The sequence below is a fragment of the Plecotus auritus genome (assembly GCF_963455305.1).
Source record: "Plecotus auritus genome assembly, chromosome: 2".
NCBI classification, from domain to species: Eukaryota; Metazoa; Chordata; class Mammalia; order Chiroptera; family Vespertilionidae; genus Plecotus; species Plecotus auritus.
Genome location: NC_137771.1, coordinates 218,013,903 through 218,036,540, shown reverse-complemented (window position 1 = coordinate 218,036,540; position 22,638 = coordinate 218,013,903). Strand labels below are relative to the sequence as shown.

The 22,638-nt window shown below is 37.8% G+C and overlaps 1 protein-coding gene across 1 annotated transcript in view; it reads left to right on the top strand.

The window, feature by feature from the left end:
• Positions 1–22,638, top strand: part of ADAMTS5 (ADAM metallopeptidase with thrombospondin type 1 motif 5) — a gene marked incomplete at its 5' end in the record, with an annotated part of 44,868 nt that overhangs the window by 5,467 nt on the left and 16,763 nt on the right. Inside the window, 2 exons of the mRNA XM_080657933.1 lie at positions 6,326–6,458; positions 17,350–17,517. Of these exons, the coding sequence (XP_080514059.1) occupies positions 6,326–6,458; positions 17,350–17,517 (301 nt within the window). The remainder of the gene's footprint in view (positions 1–6,325; positions 6,459–17,349; positions 17,518–22,638) is intronic.

The window sequence follows — 22,638 nt, the reverse complement described above, 5'->3', positions numbered from 1 at the left end:
GCAGATATTCAATATGTTCTTAATAGGCAGAGAGGGATTCAGAGGCTTAAAAAGTAGCCACTTTCCTAAGAATCCTTTCAAGGAAACAGACAAGGAAATTGGTCATTGTTGTACAGCATGATAACTTTTATAATAGATGAGATCATTAGATATCATGCAAGTGCATAAGAAGGTTGACTGACCCATCTGGTTCAATTTGGAAGAAAGAGTAGGAGTTAGCCAGACTCATAAGGAGGAGACAGGCATTGCAGACACACCAAACTACATGGCCCAGAGGCAATATGGTGATTCTGTGAAATGGAGGGGGTGATATGTGATAGGACAGACAATATCAGAGTAGAAGGGTGATAAGTTAATCTAGAGAAGACAATAACAATCAAATTATAGAGGGAGAATGAGAAGAACTCTAGTATCTCTTCGTTTAGGACACTAATCCTAATGGATCAGGGCCCCACCCTTATGTTCTCTTTTATTCTTAATTCTTAATTACCTCCTCAAGGGCCCTATCTCCAAATACAATCACACTGGGGATTTAAGGATTCAACATACAAATTTGGGGGGGAACTCAAGTCAGTTTATAACATTGTGCTAAAGAGTTCAAATTGTAAACTAAATTCAAAGAATATCTATGGAAGGAAACAGCAGTGACCAGAGGTGTGTTTTGGAAAAAACCTGTCTATGTGGCTGTGTGGATCCAGTAATCTTCAAGGGTAGACCCGGGGTGGTCTAAATGAAAGCAATGGCACCAGAAAATAGAGAAGCAGAGATCAAGTTAAGAAATGTTAAAGTAAGGTGGATATGAGTTAATTCATCCTTTTTGGCAGAAGGAATGTTGAGGCTAAGATTTGGGGCCAAAATTGATGAGATATGCAAGGAATAATGGACAAGATGGATCATGAAGGTGCAATTGAGGCTGACAGGAAGCTTGGGTTGCATTGTGCATGGATAAATGGAGGCTAAGATTGTGTCTTTTAAATTTTGGAGCAATGGAGGAATCTTATAAGATCCAGGGTCTATTGTATACATGTACCACAACCTTTTTATACACTCATCTACTGATGGGCACTTGGATTGCTTTCATATCTTGGCTATTGTAAATAGTGCTGTAACGAACAGAGGGGTGCATATATTCTTTTGAGTTAGTGTTTTGGAAATATCAGAGAACACTTTGTAAAGTATGTGATTGTCTAACCACTATGGTGTATGTACATATGAAACTAGTACAAAAGAATATTGAATGTAAATTGTAATTAAAAAATAAAATACATTAAAAAAAGATCTGGGGTCTAAGCATATAGGTAGGGAAGTTACAAGAGGCCATGGGACCAGCCTTGGCTGATAGTCTAGTCAGGAAGGAATAATGGGATGAATGAGAAAGAGAGGACAGTTACAGGAGACTTTTGGTAGATGGAGTTAGTGACTTACAGTGACCTATCAGATATGGCAGGTGAGAGAGAGAGGCAAGGTAATGATGTCATAGCTTTCTTATCCTGCACTTCTATATTCTTTCCTGGAACAATTTTGTGCACTTTGTATATTTAGTATGCCTCTAAATTATTGAGTTATACCAAACACAACATAGAGATAAAGACTATGCTGTATTATCTGTTGCAAAAAAGGAATTTGCATGACCAAGCACAATTTATGAATGTAAAAAATAAGAGTTATGTCAAGAATAACATATATGATGATCTAACAGTACCATGGCAAAGTAGGTTCAGGAATTGGAGTCTTTAGACATAGGTTAAATGTCAGCTTCACTAGTCTCAAGCTTCCCTCTTTGAACACTTTTTACCCCTGAGCTTTAATTTCTCCATCTATAAATTGAATGTTTTCATTGAATACCAACCATGTATAGCTGGAAAGACACAGAGATCGCCTGGTCCAAATTCCTTATGTTAATGATGAAGGAACTTAGTCTGAAAGTATATAAATGACTTACATAATGACTCTTACTAATAGAGTTAGAACTAAAAAGCAGTTGACCTTCCATTTGTTATCTCTAATTAGCTTCCATTCTGTTCTCCAAAATGACTCCTTCAAGCATCTACTCCCTTCAGTCCCCAACTTGTTCCATTCCTTCTTCCCCTTCTTCTGACTACACATTTATCAGAGAAAATTTCCTGTCTTGGAACTCTGGGTGGGCCCAGACTATTTTTCCAGCTTCCCCAAGTCCCCTGAATCTAACAAATCCTGTCTATTCCATCCCCAACAAACTTCCTGTCATTTCCAAAACAGACCCTGCCATTCACCATCTCCTGATGGACTCACCAATCTTTCCTTGTTAGATTGCCCTTCCTCTGAGACTGTCAGCCTTCTGTTTATCCTTCAAGATCCAATTACCTCCTTCCAGACACTTTATTGATTCCCCCAAATCCTCTTCTGCACTCCCTCAACAATCTATTCATAACAGCATGTCACAATCTGCTCCTCTCATAGCGTATCTGTTTTGCCACCAGATCCTCATGTTTCTTAAGGGTCAGGATCAGCTCTTATTTTATTGTGTACCACAGTGTCAGCACCTAGCACAGTGTCTGGCAGATTGTGGGCACACCATAAAATTGTTTGAGGAGTACATGCAGTTGGATCTCTTGGCCCCTAATCCAGCTGGGCTGTGTGTGTGTGTGTGTGTGTGTGTGTGTGTGTGTGTGTGTGTGTGTATGGTATTGCTTAGTTGTAGCAGAAGCATGGATAGAGATTGTATAAACATGGGTTATTGTAATGGATGGACCAACAGACACAATTAATGTAGTCTCTACTGAGATCCAAATCAAGACCTTTTTAATTGGGGTAGCCAGAAAGCCATATGACACATCAAGAATTGGATTCACAGGGATTGGGAATTGTGGTATGTAAGTGTATGTTTGTGTAATACTACGACTAAAATATGTTCTGCATCAGACTAATCTTCTATCACTAATCCCTCTTCATAGGAATTGGGTAGACAGACAGATAGACATCTGAGGCTAGTTGAACCTTTCTTTAGGCCCTCCCCTTGAGCTCCACACTTGCCCTTCCCAGGTGGTGATATACATAGAAACAGAAGCTGCTGTTATTTAACTCGAGTTTCTCTTCTACAAGGTATTCTTCCTTCATCTTGGCTGCTGTTGCTGCAGTTGTGATGATTTGTGCTCTTATCAGCATGTGTTTCCTTTTCTTAGCAGCACAGAGAGACCTATGTCCTGAGCAAGGCAAGAAATCTTACAACTCCTGTTATTTGTTTCACTTTGCATGTTCACACACCTGCTTGGTTCATTTTTCTCACCCAGTCCTGACCGCCAGGATTCCCCAAGTTGTACTGTCTTCTCGGCATCTGCTTGTCAAGGTTGTATACTTTGCTGGCTCCCTATCCTCAACTCCAACTGCAGGAATAGGTCTGGGGAACTAGTAGCTCTTCTAAATTCCATAAGTCACAGATATTGCCATATTCATAATGGCCAAACTATTGAATGGTCACCATGCCAATGACCTCCCTGTCAAATCTTCATCAGTCTTGCTGACCATTTCAGCTCTATTTCCCAGTTAGATACAATGTCCCAGACTTGTCTCCTGGCCAGTGCCACACCACAAGCCCACTGGTTAAATCTCTGCATACTCTTGCAACCCTCACTTTTTAGTTTTTACTAAATCTCCCATTGCATTGGTGTCCGTCTACAGCATGGTGATAAAATATTGATCCTGTATGAAAAGAACGTCTTTAACATAACAAAGATCTAACTTACCTTCATATCTACACTAATCAATCAGAAAAACTCTTGTTAGCACTTTTAATTCATTTATCTCATGTGAATACTGTATGTGACTCACATTTCTTCATTATCCCTTCCCCCAAATCCAGATAGATGGCTAGATAAATGCTATTGCCCCAACAGTATTCTTACTTCTACTGTGAATAATAATAATACAGATTCCTATAAATTTCAAATAAGAGTCTCACCTATAAATATTGCTATAAGTCACCACAAAAAATAGACATGAGTGTGATGTGATGCGCAAGTTTTAATACATTGGAATGAACATTGGATCACAAAGAAACACATGCATTTACTGTGAATCCCAAGACAGAAATCATAACGGGGCTGCCAGTGTTTGAAACTGTGTGAATTAAATGAAAAGGCTGCCAGTTTACATAATTATAGTTACAGAAATATAGAGAGTGTGACTATGTCATCATGGGGTTTAATCAGTGTTTTAAAAAAATAGCTGCTTCTGTACATAAATTTGTCACATGCACACATTTCCATGGCAAAGGGCCAAATGCATTTAATGCAATTCAAGGATGACAAGGAGGACTGATGGCCTCTAATGAGCAATTCATTACTAGCAAACATATAGAAATTAAAAATCCAGATTAAACTTTGTTTAAACAGGAAGACCATTTCTATTTGCTGTGGCTCTTCAAACTTGTTAATGAAGTAAGGGGCAAGAAGGGGAAACAATATTGAATTTTAATATTTTACTTGAAGATAAGGAACCCCAAGTTGTGAAGATGAACACAAGTCTTGGTTTAAAAAAGTATTTGTGTGTAGAAATAAACTTAGAGTATCTAGCAATTCGCTTAGACCATGATCTGGATCTTTGGTCTTAAAGCTACTAAAAGGATTGGGGGGAAAATGGATTAAAAAATGTATTATACTATACTATTAAATCTAAGACTTATTATTATGCAAAAGTGTGTTCCAATTTCAATTTTAAAAACTACTAATTTGTTCTCAACGGCTGTAATTTGAGATCCCACAGGATGACATATAAGGACACACAGGAAACTTTGGTAGGCTACTGTTGGTTTGGTGATTTGATTCACCAAGCCTCCGTGGCCGAGATTTCCATAGTGGTATAATAAGATGGCAGCCACAGTGTAATTCATCACAGTTGGGATTTCATAATGCATGGAACATAGTAAGAACCTGAAAATGTACTAGAGAGATCATAGGATATATCATTTAAACATTTTTTTTACTGTGGTTGGATTTTTGTGCAGCAAAATAGAGAAGAGTTAGAAGAATATGTTGACAGTGAGGAGGTGGCATAGTTATGTAGTAATAACATCTTGTGCTGGCTTCCAGAAGTCCATTGAGGTCTTACTAGCTTAGCTAGCATATAGCTTGTTAAAGGTGTGTAAGGTCTACATTGTGTCTGACTGTACATCACAATTCACCTCAATTAAGCAAATGTTTGTTGAGCTCCTTTCATAGGTCAAACACTGTGGTATGGGGATACTAAGATGATAGCTGTAATAGAAACTGTGCATGTTATTTCAACTAGTACATTGTCATTTTTCATAGTAATTATTTTTTATAAAATCTTTTCATTCTAGTTATTTAACTATGGCTTACTAGGATACTATCTTGCTTTTTCAGATATAAATGTGCACACTGTCGATTAATTTTTATTGAAAACTATAGGCAAGCACAAGAAATTCTAATGTATATTAATACTTAAATAGCATTTAAAGGAAAGTTTATCATGATATATCTATCATGCAAAAAGAATTGGCTTATATTTTCTCTTTACACTTCTCCATTTTAAATTGTCTGTTGATGTCTCTTTTATCTAAATCTGTAACTTGTAACCATTAGTGGGGCATGATCATGTTCCCCTTTATGAATCTCTTAACATACAACTTCTCACCCCTTTATGAATCTCTTAACATACAACTTCTCACCAGAAAAATGCATACACTCACTTATATAAACACAATATATAACATGTATTTTCTGAGTGCTGATCTGATTGAGAAATACTTCATTAAATGCATACATTTCTGAAGACATGACGTGTGAAATTACAACTCAATTTGGAAATTAAGAGATGGTTAAGGAATCATGCTTTAGATTAAAATTTAGTTTCCTATCCAAATTACTGATAAATTGATATTCTGCCACAAATATGTGGTTGCAGTTTGCCCCTGTGATGGAAAATAAATTATTAGGCCCGGCTTCTGATAAAGTTAGCATGCATTTAGGTCAGACTATTAAGGCTTTCCTAAGCATGACCATATGTGAAAGTGGTCCATGACATATGTGTCTGCATACATGGGCTACAGCTTGGTGAAGGCTCCAGCTGTTACTATAATGGACAAGCTCCAATCCTCCGATATCTTTTTTAATGTAATTGAGTCCCCTCATCCTTCTGTGCCTCTGGGGCCCAGAGAAGCTTCGAAGAGTTGATGCCATTGGTTTGTCTTTGGAACATTTCCAGAGCCGAACAGGTGATACCATAAACATACCCCAGTGTTGCCTTTTGCAGTGAGCAAGTGGTTTTCCAAGGTGGACCCTTCTGGATGGTAATTGATTTTAATGATTTCTTTCTTTCTCCTGGGAAGGATTTATGTGGGCATCATTCATGTGACACCCTGGGAATGGCAGACGTTGGGACCATATGTTCTCCGGAGCGCAGCTGTGCTGTGATTGAAGACGATGGCCTCCACGCAGCTTTCACTGTGGCTCACGAAATTGGTATGCAGCGCCCTTTCTCTTCCCTCGCCAAATCAAACACTTGTAACAGCTGCAGCAGGAACTGAAATACTTGGCAATGAATTCCAGATTTCTCCTGGTTCAGATGCGGCCTTAGGGATTAAATTTGTTTGTATTTGCACTTTTAGGGTTAACTAATAAGGGAGACGGAAGGCAAAGTCAGGCACACAGTAGATGTTTCCTGTCTGACACTTGTCATTTAAAAGCATAAGAGAAATTTGCTACTGCCACTGTCTTTTAAGCATCCTTAAATGACTCTTAGAGGAGATTTGTCACAGTTGGCTAGGAATGCAGAGATGTTCCTCTTAGGGGTTACTCAAGACTCTATTGACTCATCCAGGGCTAAGCGGTTTGCACACAGATTTATCATGTTTTCTTTCACTGTGGCTGATAATACTTTGGTCCTGTCAAAGGTAATCAATAGCTTATGGTAAACATGCCTGTCTTGTTTTTAATAGCAAAGCCAAGCTCAGTGGTCAACAGAGTTTGTTTTAAAATGTCACTTCACTGGTGTATTTGTCATATGAAACACATCTAAATTCTAAAACTAGAAGTTTAGGGCTGAGTTAGTTGTTGAAAAATATCCCAGCAGTTAGGATTATGTGTTTTCTAACATTGATATAGGCTACTAGGTAGGTATATGAGAGGTTAGTTCAGTAGTTAGGATTAGATGTTAGAATTAGACATGCCTGGGCTCAATTCTTGCTAAAGTACCTTCTATCTCTGTCACATTGGTCTTACTGTTTAAACTCTCTAAGCTTTAGTTTTTATATCTGAAGTATAGGAACAACATTGCCTATTTCATGGAGTTCTTTTCAGGACCAAATTGGTTAAATCATAGGTATCAGCTGTTATTGTTATCCACATAATCATCTGTTTTGCTTTTAAATTGAATAGTTCATTTCCATTTTTAAATGTATGTATCACCTTTTAGCATCATTTTTTTTGGAAGGGCAGGGTATGATTTGATAATTATTGTTATTTTTTGCTGTATTTTACTAAATAGATTTTGTTTTTAAGCTAAAACCCTAATTTTTAAATAGAAATTATTTTTTTCATATCCCCAGTAGGCAAAGAATATTCCACAAGGTGTTGATTTCTTGTTTCTATGTGTTCTTTAAATACTTCAAATCAAAGGTGTAATTAATTGCATGCATCAGTGTATCGCAGCAGTAAAATAGAGATCTGTAGTTAAATTTCAATTCTTATGTGTTAATCATGACTTTAATTTTCTTAACTGACACTCTTCTTAGCATCTAAGCAAAAAAAACAACAAACATAAAATATTTGTTGCCTAAATAACCACTCAAAGGCACTGCTGATAATAATTCAATATAACATCTCATGAATTGAGCATCTGTAGCTTCAGGAACCCATGATCTGAGATGAAATCCCAGCTCTGTCTTAGGATTCTGTGTTTTATGTCAGGTGAGTCATTTAGACACTCTCAAAATCCATGGCTCTCTGTTGTGCTGGGCTAGAAAGTATTTTTAAGATCCATATGCCATTTGAGCTTCAGGGATGGGATTATGTCTTCACCTGTCTCTCACTCATGCATATTAAAGTAACTAATTAAAACTACAGCCTCGTCTTGGCTGGGTGACTTGGTTGGTTGGAGTGTTGTCCTATGCACCAAAAGTTTGCAGGTTCAAGCCCCAGTAGGGTCGGGTCGGGTATACCAGTCAACCTATCAATGCTTTCTCTCTCTGTCTCTCTTTCTCTCTCTCTCTCCTTCCCTTCCTTTCACCCTCTCTTCGTCTTTCTCTCTCTCTAAAATCAATGAAAACATATCCTTGGGTGAGGATTAAAAAAAGAAAAACGAAACTATAGCCACATATAGATCCTAACTCAATATTTATCACGTCTCTGTGTTCATGAGTGAGTAAGAGGCAGAAACATGAAAGCTGCCCAGGAATTGGCAACCTTCCAATTCCGCATCAAGAGAGATTAGTCCAAATACTCAAGAGGATTGTAATTAAACAGAAGATTTAAAAAGTAACACCAGTAATTAATCACCATTATGCAGAGTGAGAGAAGTCCCATAAGATTCTAAATCCCTTGCCCTAACCGGTTTGGCTCAGTGGATTGAGCGTCGGCCTGTGGACTGAAGGGTCCCAGGTTCGATTCCGGTCAAGGGCATGTACCTTGGTTGCGGGCACATCCCCAGTGGGAGGTGTGCAGGAGGCAGCTGATCGATGTTTCTCTCTCATCGATGTTTCCAACTCTCTCTCCTTCTCCCTTCCTCTCTGTAAAAAATCAATAAAATATATTTAAAAAAAAAAAAAAGATTCTAAATCCCTGGGAAGGCAGGGGGTGGTTCTTCTCTGTCTGGGTAAAGGGATGGTGAGGAATAAGGAACAGAGCTGAATTTTGGCATCACCCATCTATAAGATTATGAGCCAAATCCTGATTTTCCCAAGAAGAGATTACAAATTCCTTGAAGGAAGGGCTATTACTTCCTTCAATCCTATACTGATGCCTTTTCACATTTGGACAGCATCTGGGAGACTTCCCTGGAAGAGTTCCCTGCAGTAGTACGTGCATCTTCTTTAGGGCTGCAATGACTCTCAAGCCAAGTGGGCTGGAATGAAGAAGCTCCCAGCGTCACCTTTCCCAGCCCTCCTGAATCCCAAACCAAGGGTCTTGGGTCACACAGACAGATGCAACAGTCGGAAAGGGAAGAAGCCAAATACCAATGAGAACAAGTGTTTTATTAAAACTAAATGTGTGCAATACAAACTTTTCTTAATAGGACAAGAATATTGAGCATCATTTTACAAGACAACATTGTAGGAGAAATGTGGGTGTCTATGTGAAAAATCAAACCTGAATTGTTGACATATGACAACACCCTTCAGTCCCCTTTAATTTCTTGGTTGAATCACCTCTATTTACGTCTTTAAACCTCTCTATAATTTGTTCTCCAATCAAACTCTGCCTACTTAATTTCCCTTTTTGCAGGACATATGGCCCAATCTGAGACATTTAAGATCTGGGCATAAAGGAATATGGATTTAATTCCCATTTCATAAAGGGATCTGGCTTTCATTCATTTTTTAATTGCTTTATTATTCTTTAATTTCACTTTTTGCCTTAAAAAATTGTGAACATGTGTTATAAAGTCTGAGCCTTACGAAACTTAGAGAAGATAATCTTACAAAATATTTCCTAATCATCTGTATGTGATTACAGTCTCCCCTCCGCAGCCAGTATGTTCTTGAGTCTGTTTCCAGTGCTTCATTTTTAGGTTGTTGCATGAGGCCATGTAACGAGCTATTCATGCTCTAGATTCTAATTCTACTCCATCCTTCTCATGTGATTTCCTCCCTTCCCTTTTATTAGACATATACTACCTCCCAGATTTGGAGGTTAACGATACGGGCTCTGTCTGGTGATGAAAGTGACCTTGTGAGACCCCACTTTTGCTAGCGTCTTTTGAATTTCCTTGAGCCTATTTCAGAATGTGCAGTTTGCTTCATGTGCACAGACTGTAAATATGTTACTAGCTTAAAACATAAGCTGTGGAGAAAACGTCCAGGCTGTTTGCATATTTTTTCTTTTTTATTTCTTCTATAAGCTCTAAAGGATATACTTTGTTAAGAATAACACTTTCATGAACAGACTTAAATTTTCTCATGGAATGCCCCACTGCATCCTCTTTTTATACATAGTAGTTTTTTTCATTTTGTTTTGTTTTTATTGATTTTTTACAGAGAGGAAGAGAGAGGGATAGAAAGTTAGAAACATCGATGAGAGAGAGACATCGATCAGCTGCCTCCTGCACGCCCCCCACTGGGGATGTGCCCGCAAACCAGGTACATGCCCTTGACCGGAATCGAACCTAGGATCCTTCAGTCCACAGGCCGACGCTCTATCCACTGAGCCAAACCAGTTAGGGCTATACATAGTAGTTTTAAACACAAAGCCATTGTCCTTGAATGAAAATTTTCTCTGTTCTTCTCCCTCCTCCATCTGAAAATTTTTTGTAATGAGAATTAACAGGAAAGATAAAGAGTCCGCCTGAAGTGCCTTTTGGCACCTGTTCAATCCATGGTGTTGAAGTCAGAAAGAAGTGGGTTAAGTGAACAATTGGGAAAGTGACTCTTTTCATGCCCTGCATGTTAACTGGAATACTTTTCTTTCCCTGCTAATTCTTTCTAAGAAAGAGCTAGATGTTGGAGGTACCTACTCAACTGGTGCCCAGACAGGCTTCTGGAAAGTAAATTTTGATGACCTTAGATTCTCCATAAGCAGCAAGTCTTTGCCATCCTCCTGTCTATGTTATGTGCATGTAAACACTGACTAAATCTTGAGAACATTTATGAAAGTCACTTTAAACCATCAAGAACCCAGTCCCCACCTTTGTTCCTTGAGTGGAGGCAAGAATGTGGTTACAGCCATTTTACAATCCAAATGTGAACTGGACAAAGTTTCAAGTCAATGTAAGTTTATATTTTGAGTTTATATTTTTAACTTGTCAAATTTTTTATTATCGGCTTGTAATAATAAAGATTTCACCTGCTGCACACATGGTTGCTCAAAATAATAATTTTATTGATGTTGGGCCAGCTTCTAATACAGCAGAAGGAACAATCTGACTTTATTTAGACTAATGAAATCCATGATTTGCAAACTTGCCGAAGCTTTGCTTCATGGTAGTTAATTATTAAATGTGCTAAGTGACTCTCTTCACCATGAAAGATTCCAAAATGCTTCCTCAGCTGAAAGCAGGCAACTGAAAAAGCTGAAGCCAAATGTTTGGCTGGAGACCTAGGAAGTGGTTGAGACACAACAGCATAGCTGCCCGCATTTTGCTGTGGTTAGAGTGCGTTCTCTGGTTTGCTGATCTGCGTGGGACTGCGCTCCCATAGATGATTAGGTTAAACAAGGCCGTGTTCTTAAAGGCTGCAGAGGCCCCGGAAACACCATAGACCAACGCCAAGTGCACAGAATCAGATGTCAGGACTGGCTGTGAGATGTGAAATGAAAGGAAGCTAGGACTAAATTTGGTATTTCCCCCCAAAACCATAGCTTTAATCAACACAAACTGAGCATTTTTTCTATCCAGTTTGGGCCAGTGCCACACTGTGTCTTTCTTGGCCCCCAGATGGAAGGTGGCAATAGGTCTTTGTTGTATGTCTGGCAGCATTGAGAGATTTAGTGTTTAGCATCAGTTGTTTGTTTTACAAATCAAATCTCAATTAATATTTCTTTAGGGGAGGCTTATACTAGTAGATTGTCTGCCATATGTGGAAACCCAACCAGTTGAAGGTGGCCTAAAAAGTAAATATCTCATGTACTTAATGCATGATTTTTTTCTCTCCTTATGATAAGAAATGTCCCCTTCTTTCCCAAATCAAAAGTGTCTAGAAATGTCAAAATTTATCAAAATGACTGAAGATAAAAAAAATGACTGAAGATTGGAATACTCATAAGTAAAAGTATAATAAGCCCAGGATGTCAATGAGAACAACAAAGTACTAACAATTACTGGGCAATAGATATTTGTCAGGCCTGTATTCTGAGCACTTTGCATCTTTTATATCATTGAATCCTCACAAAACACTATGAAGTAAGCACTTTTAATGGGTCACCCAAGAGACAGGAAACTGACATACAGAGAAATTTCTAAACTTGGCTAAGGTCAACAGCTAGTATACTGGTAAAATTCTAACCCATTTCATCTGGCCGCAGACCCCAAGATTTTGATACCATCCTCTAATGGCTTGTTGGTGCTCATTTTGAAGGAGATAATCTTGAATTTGATTCAGAAGGATATTGACACAGCTAGTTATAAAGTAAAAAAAAAATAATTAAGTTTTGTTTCTTCCAATTGATGCAATATTTGCCATTTATGTTTACTGTTTTGAAATGGGAGTTCTAGAGTTTTATTATTTTTACATAAAACTGCATTTGAATGCACATGAACTCTCCTGCTATCGGAGCTCCTGGATCTCTTCTTCAAGGATTCTGGATTCTGATCCCATGTGAGCTATTGACTCACTTTTCAACCCCTTGGCATGACCTTCTTGCACCTCAATAATCCCAGCTGGAAAATTAGGTAAAATAAAAACATGATTTCATTAAAAGACAGATGCTTCATTTGACCAGTGCTTTCTTAAGTAAACACATTACAGAATTGTGTGACACATTTTTAGGAGCTTGCTGTATCCCCTTGTCCATTGGTCACTCTGGGGTCAAGAGCCTGAAATTCTGTTTAACTTGCAGACCAAAGTTTAGAAAAACAACCAATTTCCTTTCTGAGGTTAATGTTATAAGTCAGCCCTGGTTGTACAGTAATACCTGCGTGGAATAAGAAGCTGAACTAACATTTTCCTTTAAAGTAACATGTCTTCATCCAGGTGAACAATATCTCAGGTTTTCTAACAGCAGATTCACTTGTGAATTTAGGAAGGCAAGGTGATTTAAAAATCTATATTTTGAATATTATAGATGAAATTTATTTAATACAATCACACCCACTTGCCAATTTTAAAAGACAGTTATCATACTAGAGAAAGTATCATGTGACTAATTGTTTGCTATCTGAACTAACAATATAATTCAAACTCTTACCCCGTAGTCTTTGCTTTGACATAATCTACCATGAAATGCATTTCCGTAGCCTAATAGAAATAAACTTCTTCTTGATGGGTGATGGGCACTTAATAGCATGACTTTTGTATTTATGATGTGCTTTAGTGTCTATTAAGAATAGATCAGTATTTTCTCCAAAAGCACTTACAGATTACACCTTGATTTTAAACAGCATGATACAGTTCTGGTGGCCGCCTCACTTGGGAAAAGACCAATCAGACAGTTATATGATTCTCTAAATTTTACTCTGACCTCTCTAATGCCTTTTCTTCCTTATTTAGTGTATAAATACAAATGCTATTAACAAGTGCACCCATTATGCAAGTGTATTTGGTCCTTAATTGCCTCAGGATTTTAGGTGAGAAGTTTGCAATTACATCAATTGAGAATGAGAGATTCACTAATAAAAATAGTAATGTAAACAAGATTACTTAACTTAGTTCAAGCAAATGAACTTCTTCAATCTTTTGCAATCTACTAATTATACATGGTTGCAAATACAAATACTAATTTTTCCATAAATCAAGACTTAGGACCTCAACTCGAAACCCTGATAGTGAATTGTTGCCCTAAATCCACTAGGAGTTTTCACATCCTGTTTTACTGCAGGAACTTGGTTAAGCTTTCTCTAATATCTTCTTTTACCCTCCAAAATTGCTTTGAGACCTCTTTTTCTTTCTTTTCCTATACTTTGACTTGAGAAAGATGTATCTCTCTCTCTTTCCAAGGGTAACAATGGCTCTTCTGTGACTTTCTGGAATCATCCCCCTGCCTCCTCCAAGACCTTACCCCTCAAATAACTTTGCTCTGTGCATTCTAAAAACTCATCATAAAATACATATTTGATGAAAACAACAATGAATCACTTTAGGAGTTGTAAACGATTTCTCCAATATTTTCTTACATTGGCTGTTTTACTCTCTGGGGCACATGTATGAATATCATCCATGCTAAGCCTGCTGGAGGCAGCTAGTCGGAGAAATGCTTAATCGCCCATCCACATCTGTAATTTTAAAAATCTCTGTGAGTGATTTATGAGCAAACTCTCACTGGAGAAGGCAATGTCCTAGGTAGTCAATGACATCATGATATATTCTGATTTCCCTTCACAACATGTACTTGAAATATATTGTTTTCAGCTGGGACATTGCTTTTTAAAATTTCCTAGATTCTGTATTTTTCTCTTTGAGACAGCTTTTAGTATTCTTGTGTGTTGTCTTTACTGAGAATGTCCTTTTAAAATAGGTTATGCTGCCCTGGCAGGTTTTGTTCAGTGGTTAGAGCATCAGCCCACGACTGAAGGGTCTCGGGTTCGATTCTGGTAAAGGGCACGTACCTCAGTTGCAGGCTCAATCCTGGTAGGAATGTGTGCAGGAGGCAACCGATCAATGTGTCTCTCTCACATCAATGTTTCTCTCTATCCCCCGCCCTTCCACTCTGTCTGAAAAAAAAAATCTACGGAAAAAATATCATCGGCTGAGGATATGCTTTTATGCGTACCTTGCCATTTTAGGGCTCAAAGATATTGCAAATATCATGCCTGGCATTGGACATCTTAGCATAATGATTGGAGGATCCCATTTGCAAATTGCCACTTTTCCTACTCACAGCCTTTGCTATGTGTGTCACGTCTTTCCTGAAGGGAATCCAACATCCCTCACATTGATCTTCCATTTTCATTCCTGTCCAGCTCCTGCGGGGAAGTCACATGGGTTTCTCTCACTGTGTCCTGGCTCCAGCTACTGTGCCACTGGCTGCCTGTTTCTCTGGGCGCCTAAAAGTTCTTCCGATTGCCCAGGACTCTCAACTGCCCTTGAGAGAGCATGCCTGTCCCAGCCAGCTGACATACTTTTTCATGGAGGAGGGACCATTCATCTGCATTCCGAAGAGTCCATGTCTCTTTTAATGGATGCTCAAGCAAGTTCACTCCTGACCATCTCTTGGGGATCTTACAAAATTCACATCTCCTTTTAGCTCTTGCTGAAGTGGGACTCAGATTCGTTCATGCTCAGAGTGGCAATATTTTCTGAGGGCCAAATAAGAATTTCTTATCTGTATCTTCAGCAGAAGTGAAGTTAGTGCTAAATTAGTAAATGTAGGAAGCATACAAGTCACAATAGTATGCCAAATAGCATGCCAAATATTCATAAAATTATACCAAATAATTTTAAAATAAACTGCTTTGCTTATATAACCGAAATTTTTTAAATGATATGCTTTACCACTATGTGAAAGAAAAAAAGTTGAGGTACTCTCCCAGGCCCCTCAAAGTTATTTTGGTATCTACCATGTGGCCTGCATTTTAAATCAGAAACCTAAAACCTACCCTCCAAATGAAGTGACAATCCCTTAATAAAAATGCATATGGCAAGTGCTATTTACCTAGGTAGATCTGGAGGGGGAAAAAACGCTCTTAGTCCTTTAAATAAATATGATTATTTTATGAAATAGAATGCAAAAAATACGTGCATTTTAAAATATGAAATAAATATCATGTTGCAGAGGTCTCTTTAAGCCATTTCCCCTCTCGTTTATGCCAGGGGGAAAAACTCAAGTGTGAAATTTTCCTACAAATCCCAGTGTTACCTGATAAACATTCCGCCTTGGAAAAACTCAAGCAGCACAGAGTGTATTCTCAACCCGTGTTTGATGTACTAAGTAACTTTAAGCCATGTTAAATAGGGCATGAATGAAAGAGCTGAACTGTAGGTTCCCTGAAAAACTCAACATACCACCCCAAAACTGGAAGAACCCCTCCAATCTCCTGTTGCATGTTATTTGGAGTGTACTTTGCAGACTGTGATGCACTTTCATGTTATCAAATGAAACGTGACTGCTGGTGGGAAGTTTTCCCTAAGAAAACGTGCTAGCCTAGTAAACGCTATTGAAGTAAATAACTGCTTAAATAGCATGAAAATGTTGAGCCTCGGAAGGTCACCAAGCCCTAGCTACTTTATTTCAGCCACAACAGCAACCAGCTGCTCAGTGGACAACTTTGTAATGAGGTGTTGGTGATTTCACAAGCTGGCCAAAAGTAGTTGGAATGATGAACAGTAGACTTCATCCCTGTTGGGTTTTACTGGTACACACTGGACTTTTTTGGTGGAGTGGTCCAAGTTCTTGCCTTTGGCATTCAGAAACCCACAGAAAAATGCAGTAATCATTTTTCTATAGGATTTCCTGCATTCCTGTGTAGTGGTTTGTGTATGATTCTATAAACTTTTGCAAAAATGCTACCAGGAGTATTTATTTCCTACTTTTCAGAGTTTCTACACTGCTGCCCCGAATTTACTTTTGCAGAACATTTTAGATTTATTGAACAATGACTCTTTATCCTTAGACTATGTAAAAATTAATCTTACGTGATAAACAATTCCATTGGATTACAAGACCGTGGTTATGAACTCTGTGATATAATACCTAGCTTGTAGAATGGAGATGGCAGTGGGAGCCGGGGAAACATGGCTGAGAGGGATAAGTAGAAGCATCACCTAACTGAGTGATTTTAGACAATCACTTACCTTCCCAATATTTTTCTTTTCTCTTTAAGCTCTAACACTCCATAATGAGCATCTTAGTATTTAGGGCTTTTCTTAAATGTAAATGAAACTGTGCCATTTATGTGTGAGAGTAGTAAACATTCATAACTCACTAAATAACAAAAAGAAATGAAAGAGTCAGACAAGCTTACGTTTACATGCAACCAGAAAGTTACTCATTTCACTTCTCTTTCTTTCCCACCCCACCCCCCAGTCATCTCATATAGCTACTTGGCTAAGGAAATAGAAGCCATCTACTAAGTGTTTACAACTTGCAAACATTGAGTTAAATACAGAGAATTCAACAGTCAATGGAGGGAAATGTTCTCTGATCTCATGGGAAATTTGATTGACCAGAGAAGGTGGAAAATTAGACAAATAATCACAATAATATGTAGTGAGGGCTATGACATAATCCCACAGTTGTCTTGCAAATTCTTGATTCTAAATAAGGCCTCATTTCTACATATCATTGAGCATGTGTGATCCAGATGCATTATGGGAACATTTACTCCTTAGTGTCCTTTTCAGATTTCCCCTAAATGTTTACCAAAAGTGACTGCTTCTAACTATATGCAGCTTTAATTTCCCTGGGGGTCCGGTCTCTGCGTGAGAAAGCCAGTTAAAATGAACTCATGTACAACTGTGGAGGGAAAACCAAGTGCTAGTGTAATTGTCACCGAAAAGTAGAATTGCAAAATCACTCTGATTCGCACTTCCTGTAATCTCTCCTGTAGGACATCTCCTTGGCCTCTCCCATGACGATTCCAAATTCTGTGAAGAGAACTTTGGCTCCACAGAAGATAAGCGCTTAATGTCTTCCATCCTAACCAGCATCGATGCATCCAAGCCTTGGTCCAAATGTGCCTCAGCCACCATCACAGAATTCCTGGACGATGGCCACGGTAAGTATTGTCAAGGACAACAGAGGCTCAAAAACAAAATTTAGGATTATTACGAGTTTTCCTTCATTATATCCTCATGACATTCACCTTGCCCTCTAAGACAATGGTTGTTTAGATGGTGTGAAGAAAAAAAAAGCAGCAAAAGAATTGACTGTCTGTTGGTCTGTGATGCCAACATCCTTGGTGGCATTATAGCAATGATATTTTTGCTTTTGAATTGAAAAATTCAAAAGAGAAGCAATGTGGGAGACCACACAGAAGGCCTAGCTCGTGGCCTGAAAGCCTGGCTTTTATTCCGTCTTTCACCACTGGCTTCCTGTGAGAATGCTGGCAGACATCTTATATCCCTGCTATTAATACAACTCGCAGAATTACTTGTTACATGCCTATTATAGGGGTGTGGTTCAGGTGTAGGTGACAATTCTGTCAGATTCTCTTTATGGCAACAGAAAGCCAGGGAAGGAAGCACTTTAGATTTGCATTCACTGGACGAATTTGATTTCATCCTCATGGCAGATTCTCCTGAAAGTGGAGTGAAAACTGAAGAACGGATATAGAAAATCAATCTGAATGGTGGGAAAATACTTCAAGAACTTCAAACGAAAATCTTTGGCTTTCTCATTCAGATACAGTTCAAGAGCACAGCATGCTTTATTAAATTCTGTAAACCTAGGATTAGTGAATTTTAATAAAACACTAAGGAAGTAACAGTTTTTAGAAATAAGTTCTGACCCATAAATAATCTTTGAAACAAGAAGTTGCAAATTTCCTAGCATTCCTTATTATTTTAAAATACTAGAAACACTGGAGAATAGGCTCATTAGAGTTGAAAGAGAACTTCAGAGACCACTTAATCAAATTTCTCATATTACAAAAAAAGAACATATTCTCATTTCTTGTGGGTTTTATTTTCTCTTAAAATTTGTCTCTTTGTAAAACTCATGGTTGAATTGAATATGACAGAAATTGTTGAGCATAATGATTGTCCATAAATTTAACTTATAATGATTGCTTCAAAGTTGGATAAAGAGAATCTGTAATAACTGCTTTTTCCTAGTTCCACAAAGTTAGGGTTTAATACTTTTGTAATTTCTTAGTGAGCTCACCATCTTCAGCTTGGACTCCATAATGTCAAAACAATTAAAAATTTAGGTTTTTTTTTCAGACAAAAATAAATTCTATTCCATAGTTCTTTGGTGGCTTGTAGGCAAAATCTGTTCATTAACTCATTTTTTGCTCTGTTAGTGGAAATGCTTTATCCACTTGGGAATTTTAAATTTTCCTATTTCTGAATATAATCCATGCTCAACTTGGTTTAAAGTTTCCTCAATACAAAATACCTGTTCTTTGTTCATTGAAAGGACATCTCAATATCTCAAAGATTTGAGGTAATACTGAGAATCAATGAACTAGGCTTTTCCTTTAGACTAATAATAAAGTAGTAATTTTCTGTTTAGCTCAGTTTACAATGTTGATTAAATATTGATAAACTTCCAAAATTAATGTTTATTTAGTTATCTGCCTGTCTACGTGGATCAAGTGAATGTGTAGTGAAGTCCCTTTTGGGTGGAATCGCACTCTCCCCTCCTTCCTTCCCTTCCTTCTTTCTTTCCTTCCCTCCTTCCTTCCTTCCTTCCTTCCTTCCTTCCTTCCTTCCTTCCTTCCTTCCTTCCTCCCTCCCTCCCTCCCTCCTTCCCTCTTCCTTCCTTCCTTCCTTCCTTCCTTCCTTTCTTCCTTCCTTCCTCTCTCTCTCTCTCTTTCTTTCTTAAAGCAAATGCCTTTTTTAAAAATATTTTTTTATTGATCTCAGAGAGGAAGAAAGAGAGAGAAATATCAATGATGAAAGAGAATCATTGATTGGCTGCCTCCTGCATGCCCCACACTGGGGTTAGAGCCTGCAACTCAGGCATGTGCCCTGACTGGGAAACGAACTGTGTGACCTCTTGGTCCATAGCTCGACACTCAACCTCTGAGCCATGCCAGCCGGGCATGTATTCTCTACTCTTACTATTGCTTTTGCTCGGATTTTTTTTCTCAGGCTTTCTGAAAATGAAATCACATTAATATTTTATTTCAGCATCACACGTTACACATTCCAAAATGTTGAGTTAAACTTTGAGTCACTAAATGGGTGGATTTAGTTGCTAAGGCAGCAAATACTTATGGCTAAAATGGGACCAAATTTTTTTCCCTGTGCAAGTATTAGGTCAGTTAATTACAATGCTGTGCAGAATTTTATTTCTTAATACCATAATTTTGGAATGATTCATTTATTTCACATTTGTGGAATCCATGATCTTATTTTCTGTGCAGTAAATATGCTTTTAGTATTATCTTCATTTTCTAATATTACTTCTATATTTAAGAGTCCATGCTCAGATTTGTTAGATTTTTTGCAACTAATTTACATGTTTTATATATCTCTATGTCTATTCCAAAGGATCTCATGGTATGTAACAACCAAGAACATATTTTTAGTGAAAACAGACCTAATTCACTTGCAGTGATAAAGTGTTATCTGAGTTTCTCATTTATATGTTAAATAACTAAATTCAATTCCCTAAATTGAATTTTGACAGCAAATTCTCTTAGTTGATTTATTCATTTCATGAAATTTAGACACTCACTTTCAAATATATTGGTTAGGCAGTCTTGCGTTTTAACAACACAACAACAAAGCCTTTTTCAGTAGCCTATAATGAATCAAGAAATTTCAGAATAAGGAAAAAAAAAGGAAAGGCCCTATGATACAATGGCAAAGCTTTCAGTTATGTGCATTTCAAAATAGTGCTCTCTGTAAATGTGGATTCAAATAATATAATAACTCTTAAATTGCAACCTGGAAAACTGACTTAAGTGAAAGTGTGGCAGTTGGAACTAGTAAATGCAATTTCCAGATGATTGAGGTTCTGACATTTCCACTTCAGAGCTTAGGAGAGAACCAAGAAGAAAGTCGAAGTCCAAGACAATGGAAAAACAAATAAACAAACACATCTTTGTCAGAAGGCTGAACTGATATAATGAAATCATATCATAAAATTCTTTCACTTTACTTATAGGGAGCTACTCAGACTTCCCATCGGAGCCCACTTATTTATATTTAGTAGAAATAATCTATTTTTTCTCTTTTTATTTTTTTAAAAATATATGGTTTTTATTGATTTCTGAGAGGAAGGGAGAAGGAGAGAGAAAGAAACATCAATGATGAGAGGGAATCAGTGATCACCTGCCTCCTGCACACTCCCCAGCAGGGATCATGTCACAATCCAGCCATGTGCACTGACCAGGAATCAAACCATGACCACCTCATTCATAGGTCGACACTCAACCACTGAGCCACGCCGGCTAGGCTACTATTTTTTGTTCTAATTTTCTGGGCCACCAACAATTTTAAGCAATAAAGAATCATGGCGGGGGTGGGGTGCACTTCAGACAGGTAAACTGAAAGCAAGAAACGATGTCATTTGACAATAAGGAAGAAACCAGAAAAGCCATAAGATGTGGTCCTAAAACACTTAAAGCTTAGAGATCTGGCACCATTTTGCCAAAAGTAAAAAAACCCTATCCTACCAGCATGATCCGTGAAGGTACCTCTATATTTCAGCATGATACAAAAATTGATACGCCTTTATTTTAGGAAGATTAAATTGTGACACCAATATAAGGGCAGCAAAGCAACTGCTGTTTTAAATAGATACTCTCACAAAATTTATATAATTTTTAGATGGTACCTAAGGGATTTATTATCTGGAAAATCTATTTATGGGTAAAAAAAAAATAACTCACCTGTTTCCCTCCCACCTCCAGCAATGCTGGAGAAATGAGGTCTTAGAGTATGATTACATTCAAATCATTTGCTTTGTTTTTAAAATTATTAGCCATAAATAGTCAGACATTTATAGCACTCAACCATTGCCAAATTAAAATTCATTAATACTGAGTGTTTCCTGATTTAGTTCCAACAAGAACTATGTAGCAATTAGGTTATGGTCGAAAGTCAGTATGCACACTCGAAAATAACTGTGCCTGCAGATTTGTGATTCAGAAAAGCAGAAGCCATATCTCATGGGGATCCCCAGCCCCCACCAACCTGGCTGAAATACTTGTAGACATTCTGCTGTGTTTATACAAGTTAGCTCCAGGCAAGCTGGCTAGGAGTGTGATCCTTAAAAATAAAGGGAAGCACTAGCAGAGAAATTGTGCAGTGAAAGCAGGTTATTGAATTTCCTTTCCTAAATGCTCTGTAACCTTGAAGCCAGGAACAATACTCAACCCCCACTGTATCCCTAAGTCTCCATGTCAGGTGATGAGAAAGGCCGCCACCTAAGTAGCCACAGCTCAAGTACTACACCCATGGCACAGGCTGCCCAGGAAAACCGATAGACAGCTTTGAAACATTAACATGGAGCATATGTGAAGGTCTCATTTACAGTCACTTACTGAACCACAGACGTTTGGAGATAAAATGGTATTAGAAAATCAATTGTAGAAATCCCTTGTAACTATAGACGAGCAAGGTAGTAATATGATCTTAACGCTCAATTTCTTTTCATCTTGATCCAAATGTATTGGCAAAAAGTTGTTCATAACATCCTCATTATGTTTTTAATATCTAGTGCATTTGTACTTATATCCTGTTATTTGTTTGTTTGTTTGTTTCAAAGTTCTTTTTTTTTAATGTTTTTATTAATTTTAGAGAGGCAGGGAGAGAGAGATACAAAAAGCGATGGGAGAGAAACATCATCAATGGGCTGCCTTCCACATGCCCCCTACTGGAGACTGAGAGAAACCTCGGCATGTGCCCTGCCCCCTGACCAGGAATGGAACCAGTGACTTACTGGTTCATGGGTCAGCATTAAACCACTGAGCAACACAAGCCAGGCTAGGCTCCTTTTTTAATTTAAATATAGTTGCTATACAATATTATGTTAGTTTCAGGTGTACAATATAATGATTCAACATTCATATACTTTACAGTGTGATCACCCTCTAAGTCTACTTAGAATTAACGTTCAGTTTTTAAGGTAGTCCTCATCAGTTCAAAGGCCATTATGGTAGTATCTTAATTTTCATCATAAATGTAGTCTTTACTAGAGTCTGCAAATAAGACATCTATTTTAA